Source organism: Nanorana parkeri, unplaced genomic scaffold, assembly GCF_000935625.1.
Source record: "Nanorana parkeri isolate BGI_ZX_2015 unplaced genomic scaffold, ASM93562v1 scaffold771, whole genome shotgun sequence".
NCBI classification, from domain to species: domain Eukaryota; kingdom Metazoa; phylum Chordata; class Amphibia; order Anura; family Dicroglossidae; genus Nanorana; species Nanorana parkeri.
The window spans coordinates 597365-607862 of record NW_017307039.1 but is presented as its reverse complement, the minus strand read 5'-3'; the positions used below and the strand labels follow the sequence as shown (position 1 = coordinate 607862).

General features: G+C 44.9%; 1 protein-coding gene across 1 annotated transcript in view; it reads left to right on the top strand.

Moving 5' to 3' along the window:
* The first annotated feature begins 5211 nt into the window (after positions 1 to 5211).
* The window catches only part of VPS4B (vacuolar protein sorting 4 homolog B), a 25059-nt gene continuing 19772 nt past the window's right edge, over positions 5212 to 10498 (top strand). Inside the window, exon 1 of the mRNA XM_018564666.1 lies at positions 5212 to 5484. Within this exon, the coding sequence (XP_018420168.1) occupies positions 5458 to 5484 (27 nt within the window). The 5' untranslated portion in view covers positions 5212 to 5457. The remainder of the gene's footprint in view (positions 5485 to 10498) is intronic.

The window sequence follows — 10498 nt, the reverse complement described above, 5'->3', positions numbered from 1 at the left end:
AATGCATATATTTTGGATGTTGTAGTGGGAGAGTTTGGGTCCATCAGAAGATTACACAGCGTGGCATACTTACACATCTCTCTTCAGTTTGCTCAGTTGAGATTTGAAACTGAGAGATAGCAGATAAATTGTTGCAATGCAAATCTGCTCCAGTTTGGATAAATTCCACTCTCAGTTTTTACTGCTTTGTGATGCATTAATTTTTAAATTTACACATTTGTTATTTCAGACATCCCAACTCTCCCGGACGCTCCGGGAGCCTCCCGCTATTGGATAGCGGCTCCCGGCCGCCTGGGAGAGAAACACTTCCTCCCGGAAAGGTTTATCTGCTGGATCGAGCAGATAAACCTTTCCCTGCGATCGTTTTTTTTTTTCTTTTCTGACATCGGGAGCCGCAGCCCGACCGTCAGTCAGAAAAGAAACAAAAAGCCATACGAATCCATAGCTAGATTCCTATTGGCTATTGCACTTTGCAATAGCCAATAGCAAACTAGGTAATGTACCCGCCCACTGCTGCTGTCAGTCAGCAGAGGGGGACCTGAATTTTTCTATCAGGTCCTCTTCTGGTGATTGAAAGCCTTAAAACTATTTAAACTGACTGGGCTCTGACTCAGGTAGACCTGTCATCCCTTGAGAACGTCCATGTGACGAAACGCGTCGGGGGCAGGCCTACCTTTACGTCATTGTTCAGTCTTTTCTGCACTCAGAATGAGTGACTAGCCGGCTTTCCACGTTGAACTTTATGGTTTTTAAGGAATTTATGTAGCGCTTGTTTGTATCTATAATTTGGACCCATTAAAGTTGACTTTACTACGCTATGAGCGCACCTTTCGTATTGTTTGTCCGGATGGATACCCAATAGGAGAGATCAAACAGAAAAGATTCTAATTCCTTCATTTCGGAGCAGTAAGCAGGTCTGGAGCCTTGGGCTTCCACTAAACGGAGGAAGAGGACACACATCTTTGGGCCTCCACGGGATAAGAATATAGGCTTTCGATCATCAGGGATCTGGTGAGTGCATCCCCTATAGGGGATCTGCCTGTTTTTTCCTTTTTTCGGTGTTTTTCGTTGGAGACTTCACAACACTGAACATTTCTTTTGTTTTTTGTTTTTTATTATTTTTTATGTGTATTTCTATTCTTATTTTTATGTTCATCATTTTTTTGGGCTTCTTGTGTTGAAGATCCGAGAACTCTAAGAAAGTCAAAAAAAACTTTAAGTACATTTCCAAAAAATTGTTATAAATTCACATTTTTAAATATTTTTCGGAAGAAAACAACACAGACTGGTTTATAATGAGATGACTTCTATTTTCCACATATATGACACATGTTTTTAGTAGATTTCTATATATTCATATAATAAGATATTTTTAAGACACGTTTTTATGACAACTGTTATAACTTGTTACACAATAATTTATTATATACACACACTTTTTCATGATTGTGTGACACGGAGGTGACCTCACTTTGATCCCTACCGTTATTGAATTTCCTGAAGGGTATTTAGCGCTGTACATTTCGTTACATTTTAATTCTGGAGGCTTTTAGCCTGAGTTCAGCAGCTTTTCCCCCTACCCTTTGGTCTTAGAATTTTTATGGAATTTTAACCCTATGGTCATATTAATATTAATATTAATTTTAAATTGTAAACCTCTTTACGCACTTGTATTAATTCCATTAGCACAAGTTAGTTTAGATCACAATCTAGGACCATTCAAGCTCTCCTCTAAAGCATCTGTAGTGCAGTTTCTGAGTAGACGTAGTGAACCAAAGAAAAATCGTACAAACTCTAAGAAACAATAATTACCTTGCGTTGTTCTGAAGGTAGGACTTCTCAACAATTATTGAATCCGGAGTTGAATTCAGATATGGCAAACCCTGATACGGTAACCCTGAGTCCACCTCTTTCAACTGAGAGAGCAACCTTGAATCCAGGACTATGTAAAATGTGGTATCCAGGCCGTGACATGGAGACATAAAGAAAGGTAGGGACCAAGTAAGTCTTAAACACTGTGAATCTTGTGACCCTTTCTCTGTAGATCAGCTTTACATTTTCCCATCACTGATCCTTCACAGTTCTATCATCCAATTCCTCTTCCCAATTTAGCCTGGCAGTATCTTCCCTTTCAAATATAAATCCTAAACCTTAAAATGAATGGAGTTTTTTGCAAACAGTAGCAGATCAAAATCTGGATTATCCTGCAATGTCCAGAGAGCTTCATTTTTCTCAAAGTTGACAATAGGCCCAGAGGCTTCAGAGTAGGTTAGGATGGTTGCAGCTAACAAGTAGGCTTCATGGAGAGCACACTCCACTACAATGACATCATCCGCATAGGCAGAAACAAATAAGGGGACAGGTATTCCCTGAAATCCACACTCCTCCAGTGACCTCAGAAAAGGATCTTATAGCAGATACATACAAGAGATGCCTCAAAGGGAAAACCTTCCTTATACAGCCTGAACCCTAAGGCCTTGTTCACACCAAATGCAGACCAGATCCGGTCAGGTTTCTGCACACGCAGTGTAGTGGGTTGTGCCACGTTTTAGACGCGTTTTGGATGCGTTTTTGATGCGTTTAGGGCCGGTTTTGGTTAAAAAAAACATTTTTTTTTTTAAGTTTAACATGGGCTTTCAGGCACTTGCATGCGTTTTTTATGCGTTCCAGACCAGATCCAGAGCAGGTAAAATAGGGCTTGCCGCATTTTTTTCATCCGGTCTGGATCTGGTCTGCATCCGCACCCTGCGATGTGAACTGGAGGTCAAAATACCATAGGAATATATTGGACGCAGTTTTGATCCGGTCTGCACCTGCTCTGGTCCGGATCTGCTCCGTGCTTGGTGTGAACAAGGCCTTAAAGTGTCACCTTGCCGTCCTTTGATCAGAGGGAAGCTTTCAGCCTTTCTTAGCCAATCAATCAATAACCTAGGAATACCATACTTTAAAGCAGAACTCCGGCCAAACGTGTTCTTAACCCTTGCAGTCAGGGGCGTAACTACAAATCACAGGGCCCCATAGCAAAATTTTGTATGGGACCCCGTGTCCCCGACTCCTGTTCCGTCCCGGAGCCCCGCCTCCTCTGCTATCGACGGGCCCCGCCTTCTCTTACATCACTGGTCGCTGGCCAGTGATGTAAGAGGAGGCGGGCCCCGCCTCCATTCCGAACATAGCCCTCGTCTGCCGCAGCGGCTGGCTGTCACTGACACAGCTCCGCAGCGGCTATGAGGGAAATGCGCCGCAGCTGAGCTGTGTCTGTGACATCCAGCACCCCCACATGCCATAGCGACCCAGGCGGCCATGCCCGGGCCCCCCTGTGCCCGGGCCCCATAGCGGCCGCCTGGGTCGCTATGGATATTGTTACGCCACTGCTTGCAGTGGGGCTACCCCCGCACTGCAAAAATTAAGTGCTTGTTTTTGTCTGAGTGCTAAAAAAAAAGTTATACCCCCCATTCTTATTCTGTATATATGGACACAGAACTGTAGCATTTGTTTCTGTATGCTGGGTGTAATTCTTTGATCAGTGCCCATTTGAAATAGTTTAAAAACCTTTTAGATGGTAGTCCTAGCCCAGAGTCTACTTCTTCCTCCTTGCCAACTGACTGCATCTCAGGGAAAGGTCACATGCTTTCTGTTGCGTGAAAGCATTGAGGGGATTTATCAAAATTGGAGCAGACAAAAACTGGAGCAGACGTGCATGACAACCAATCAGCTTCTCTCTTCAGTTTGTTCAGTTGAGATTTGAAAATGAAAAAGAGAAGCTGATTGGTTGCCATGCACAGCTGCTCCATGTTTTGTCTGCTCCAGTTTTGATAAATCCCCCTGTGGGTATTTAACTGACAAGAGAGCGCAGAGAAGGTCATCATCAGCTGCAGAGGGGGTTGTTCTTACAAGAGAACCTGACACTTTGCCCTTAAAGAGACCCTATCTAAAGAAATGAAAATGGCAATCCCTTGCAATAGAAGAGGTAGTATACTTACCTCACCTGATGACCTGAGACTCCTACAGTAAACTCCTTGGGGTTGATTTACTACAGACAAACAAGCTGTTCACGTTGTAAGAGCATTTTAATTTAGCTTAGTGCATTTGGTGAAAATTCCCTTTGCAATGAGTACCCACGCATTTTTTGCTTGCACTTGATTGGATGATGGAAGTCAGCAGAGCTTCACCTTATTTACTAAGCTCACTGAAAATTCCCTTGCAAAGTGAACAGCTTATTTGCCTTTAGTAAATCAACCCCTTGAGATCTTCAACAATCAACACTTCTGGAATTGGCTGATGCTTGTGTCCCCCACTAAATGCTGTGATTCCTTCTTCCCAAATACAAAATACAGAGGCGTGTTCTGTTGCTCAGCCGCTGCGAGTGCTGAGTAATCAAACCGCAGCCGAACTCTGTGGGGCAAGTCAGCGTTCAGCACTGCTAACTTAGCACTCGCACCGGAAGTCAATGTGTATGCAGAGCGCTGAGTGTGGAGGTGGGGACAGAGCAACAGCGGCCATTTTAACTGTGGGCAAACCTGGCAGCACTGGCGAAAGGTGCCTGAACCCCGATGGAGGAAATCATATAAGTGTGGGAACCTACAATTTAATGTTTTGGTGGATGAGCACACCAATTATTAATGGGAAAATTGTATTTATTAGGCAGAAATATTATGCTCTGCCATTTTGCTTAGCAGTTTGCAGCCAAAGCATTCAGTGAAGCTGCTGAAGCAAACTGAAGTGCTGCAGAACAGCTACTCAACGCTGGGCTAAGGAACTGAACACGCCTAAGACATGACTCCCACTGGCAGAGGCATGTTGGGATTTGTAGTTAAAGCCTAGTGTGAACGAGCCCTTAGAGACCAGACAAGTTCTCTTTAAGGCTAGTATTTTTATTTCAAGAAAACGCAGCAACATTATAGCACTGACAATTACACGTCCTTCCTGGGACAGGAAGTGAGGATTTCAACGTACAAATCATGTGTCAGCAGGTTGGCAGGGAGTAAACACTTCTTTAACACGCCAATAAAAATATCGACAGCTCCGAGTCCTCAGCCCGGCAACTATTATATCTATTCCGAGGGAAATATAGCCTTATGGATCATGTGACATGGCCTAACCCAAGTCATGTGACTAAGACGTCAACTAGGCCTCTAGAGGAACCATTGACATTCGCCCTAGAAGTGCGCAGGCGCCTATTATAACACAAGCGTTACGTCAAACAGGTGCGGCCCGGTGACGTTACGCCGTCTTCTCCCAGTCATGTGCTAAGACTCCTAGAGTCAGGTGGTGGATGAGTCGTCAGTGACGTAATCCGGAAGCATACTGTCGCACGCGGAAGTAAGGGAGAACCGGACGGTGTTATTGAAAACCCGTACACTTCCCTTCCTGGGTTTCTGTAAGTGGAAGGTGTAACAGGGGAAGCGGAGTTGGCAGCGACCCGGGCATAACAATACGTCCAAGATACCGGGAGGAGAGATGGCAGCGAACGGGAACAACCTACAGGTAATCGGGTGGTGATGCTTCATTATAGGGTAATTAGATCGAAGATGTCCGGTCACCTGTACCATGGGAGCTCCTCTTTTGCTGCGTGTCAGAATATCTCCTCAGAGTTGATACCCGTCTATGGAAAAGAGTGACACTCAAGACATCTATTTAAAGCCCAAGTTTGTCATCTGCCATGATTGTGTAATGTACTTTGATCATAGCTCTCAATTGTCCATTATTTGGAGAGACTGTCCCGGTTCTTTGAACCACATCCCAGTCTTTATATTTTAGGTCAGATGTGTAGATCAGTATAAACAAAGTTTCCTGGCTGTCATGTCAGCTCTGACCCCCATGGCACAACCCTTGTGTAGACGAATACATTGATTCAACTCCAAATTGAATTTGTGAAAGGGGAGGGTGGGATCTTCTGTGTCAGAAAAAGGGAGTACAGAAAAAAATAAGTGCACGTTGTTTTGAAATGAACTGATCCTTTAAAGAGAACTCCAGGCAGAATAAAACTTAACCCTTGCAGTCAGGCTAGCCCTGCACTGCAAGGTTTAAAAGGGAACTATGGGGTAACCTTTTGATCCCATAGTTCTCTTTAGGATCACGGGAGGACATATACTAACCACCTCCCGTTACCCAAAGCTCAGTATATAGCGAGCTATTGCCCGCTATATACTGAGAGCACCGCAGTTGGGACGGATCCCAACAATACTGTCGAGATCCACCCAGTGGGCTAATTGACAGCTGTCTCTGCCTATATTGAAGCAGAGCCAGCTGTATCCACCCGCCTCCATGTCCGTTCCTCCAGTCAACAATGGAGGATCGGAGGGGTGATCCCTGCGGAGAGCGGTGGCTGAAGGTCACGGCTCTTTGCAGGGAGATGATCGGGAAGCGAGCGACGGTATGTGTTCACTCACTTTCCGATCTATAGAGTTGACGTGTGACAGTTTCAATGTCACGCGTTGGCTCTAACTATGAGGATGAGTGTAAATCACTCGCCTCATAGTTCTCTAAGTGCTCATTTTCATTTAGGGTCTATAATAACATATACTTACTCGATCATCTGTCCCACCTGGCTCTTAGACCTGTCCCTGCAGCCTCTCCTCCTCCGCTCTGGTGGTCTAATCACCTGTGAGTCATCAGGTTTAATACAGTGTATTAGATTTGAGGACGCCAAGGGACATGCCACCACCGGAGCAGAGGGGGAGAGAGGCGGAAGGGACCAAGGTTCGGGTGAGTATATTTTTGTTATTTTAAACCCTAGATAAAAACAAGCACTTAGCCCTTGCAGTGTGGGGGTAGCTGGCCGGAGATTTTCTTTAACCCCTTCTCATCCGGCCGTTGTAATAAAACGCCGGGAAAGTGTCTTCTTGAATGCAGGTGGACTTTTAAAACGTCTGCTTCTGCGTGCCGCCTTGCGCATGCCTGAGCAGCGAACTGTCATAATTTTAAACAGCCGGCAATGGCTGCTTACATACAAGCGTTTGTTGGGCGGCTATAGAACCGACTGATTGCTTGTATGTTGTGCCACTCCATGCGCACCCTCCACCGCCGCCTATCTCTGCAGTACCACGTGCGGGCCCGGGATCAGCATACGATCTCCCGCTGATCTCCTCTACAATCTCTGAATGCGGGAGTGATGTGTATCGCATCCCTTTCGCCTTCAACTGTCATTTCTCTGGCTTCTGTAGCCGGAGAGAAGCTGGGGAAGCAGATATCTCCTTTATCAGCTTCTTTGTGGCTCCCTACGTGACATTTAGGGGTCTAAAAGACCCCTGATGTCTCCATAACGAGGACCTGACACTGTATATTTGATATCACATAGGAGGATACTTAGCCCCCAATGTGGAAACAAATTACATTAAGTGTAAAAAAAATGAAGAAACTTTTTTTTATTCCCCTGGAGGCCATGTACAATCTCAAACATGCGTCAGTTGCTCCTACATGCAAAAACAACTATTGCGCTCATTACGCTGCACATGTTACATATCGCCGTGCACGTCGCAGTGAGAGCAATAATTCTAGGCCCATTAAATCACTGGTAACTCTAAGTTGATAAGTGATAAAAGCTTTTAAAGCGTCGCCTATGGTCAATTTTGGGTATGATAGTTGTTTTGCCATTTTGCTGGGGCACGCGATTTTAAGGCTTGACACGTTTGTTGTCTGTTTACCCGACGTGACCCCGTCTTTTATATTTTACCTAAACAATTGGGTAATAATGTTCCATAACATAACATAGGGAAACAGGTTTGTTTGTTTTTTTTTCTTTACCTTTTCGGTACTTTTTCTTTTATATAGTAAAAAATAAAACCCCAGTGGTGATTAAACACCACCAAAATAAAGATCTATCTGTCCCCAAAAAATGATATAAAATTAATTTCTGTACAGCGTTGCATGACGGAATAAATGTCAGTCAAAGTACAGCAGCGCTGAATACTGAAAAAATGGCCTGGGCACGAATTTGCCTTGTCATGGACAGACTCTGTTCACACCACTGCGTTGTGATGGGAACGCGGTGGTGGGCGCTAAAAAAAAAAAAAGAGTGCGGCATGCTGTCCTTTTTTCAGCACAGCAAGATGTTAGACGGAACAGCCGCCTCGCACCGCACTGCGTCTGTAGAACTGAATGAAATGTTACTTATGACATTTCAATAAAGTTCTACTACAAAAAAAGTACACAGTGCGGTGTACCGGGATCAGCACTGTGTTTGGCAACGCACACAAGCGTGGCAGTTGTTGTGAATTGGCCCTTAAAGGGTAAGTTCACCTTTTCACAAAAAATAGAAAGCCTGAACTAACTGACAATACCTGCCCCCAGTCCCTGCTGCACTTAGCTGCCCAGATGGCATGCACCATCCGCTCATGCCAGCAGTTGTAATGGACCACATTCTCTACAGGGCACTGGAGGCTTTGTAGCATCATAATGCTGGCAGTGGTGAGCGGTCATTGGGTAGTGTGGCCATGTGACTGCTCTGACAAAGGAGAATCTCCTTTTTTTCTAGTACACCTGCCGGTATGGGCAGCAGTATAACATCTCTGTGTACTCCGAAATGAAAGCATACAGCAGAACAAATCAAAAATGAAATAATAGATGACGTAGTCACACCCACATGTCCCCACCCCCACAAAGTATTTTCCGTTGGCATTGATCAAAACGCAGTTCAATATGTATTATTGCTCATAACATGCATTGAAATATACTTTGCTTGGTCAACATGCATCATGACACCCATCAACATACATTGATGCATATTGTATTGATATATATCATAATGCACGTTAACTCTCGCCTTCACACGTGTGTTGGAACGCTTTCATTTGTTCTTTTGATTTCAGTGGAAAACGCATCAAACAAAAATGCAGAAGCATGAATACAACCAGGATCATTTTGTTTAACAGATTTTAGTCCAAACTTTTGAGTAGGGATGGTGCTGATCAGGGACGTAACTAGAAATCACAGGGCCCCATCGCAAAATTTTGTATGGGGCCTTGTGATTTCTAGTTACACCCCTTGCAGAGCCCACCTGAGATCCCACACAGACTCTCTATGGTGGGCTCTGCAGGGTCTCGGGTGAGCTGGTCACACACCTTGCCTGTCCGCCTCATCTTCCTCCACGGTCGCTGATGGGCTCCTCCTCCGTCACCGGACCCCGCCTCCTCTGGTGTCGACCCCTGGGCCCCGCCTCTTCCTCCACTGCTGGGTCCAGCCTCCTCCTCCGCCGCTGCTGGCTCTCAATGACTCTGCAGCGGCCGCCTGGGTCGCTATGGTGATTGTTAGGCCACTGGTGCTGATACTCACCCAAATGTTCCCGATGCTTACCCTCATGGCGGACCATCCGGTATCAGGAAGCCAGGCGGCGAGTCATTACACGCCGTCCGGCTTTCTAATTGGCCGTGAAGCCGGCTCCCTTGTCACTTGGTGACGAAGGAGCATGGAGCCGGCTTCTCGGCCAATCAGGAAGCCGGGCAGCGAGTCATTACACACCCCCCGGCTTCCTGATTGGCCAGAAAGCTGGCTCCATGGTGACCAGGGATCATGGAGACGGCTTTCCAGGTAATAAGGAAGACGGGTGGCAAGTCATTACTTGCTGCCCAACTTCCTTAATGGGACTTCCGGTATCGGTGCATCCCTACTTCAAAGTATCCAAATTTGAAGCCAAACACAGCTTGGAGAAATCGGATGATAAGCAAAACACGTTTGAGGGCATTTCCTCCTCCTGTGCTGTCGTAACCGAAATATATTTGTCGGCTTTGACTTATCAAGTCATATTTAGAGTTAATGCCATTAAACCAGTTACATTTTATCTCTATGTATGATCACCTTGAAATATCTATGACCAGTCTATACCCACACTGATGCTAAGTGTACTTTTCCCTGAGCTCGGTGCTGGTGGCAGATGCTTTCTGTTACAGTAAAGGGTGCATTGGTAGAAGTGTCACCGAACAAATCCTTTAGGGCTCCAGTTATAGGTCACTGTATGACTTTATCATAATCATACAAAAACATAGATCTCAGTAAAGCACTTTGTCCATTTTGCTCCACTTGCTTTGGGCCTTTTAAAGCAAGTGGTGCACCATTCTGAATGGAAGAGGGGTAGAAGGAGCCAGGAGGAGAGCCATTGAGGTGACCTGTAGGGATGTTCAGATACCAAGTACCCTACTCGGTACAAGTACAGTGTATATATATATAAAATATATATATATATATATATATATATATATAATGTGCAATATAAATGGGTAAGCCGTATTAGTCCAGTAGACAAGATGTCAAAAAAGACAAAAATGCAGTATTGCAGTATGCAATGATACCTTTTTTATTGGACTAACAAAATATATAAAAGACAAGCTTTCGAGAGTGAACCTCTCTTCTTCAGGTCAGAAGCAATACTGATCAACATGACAGTTTGTCAGTTTAGACAGGAGAAAGCTGTTAGAGGAGGGTGGGGGGGTTCGTGGGGTGTCATAAATGTTAGACCTGGGAGTAAAAAATGCCTCCTGATAATCAAAAGACAGAAAAAATAAAC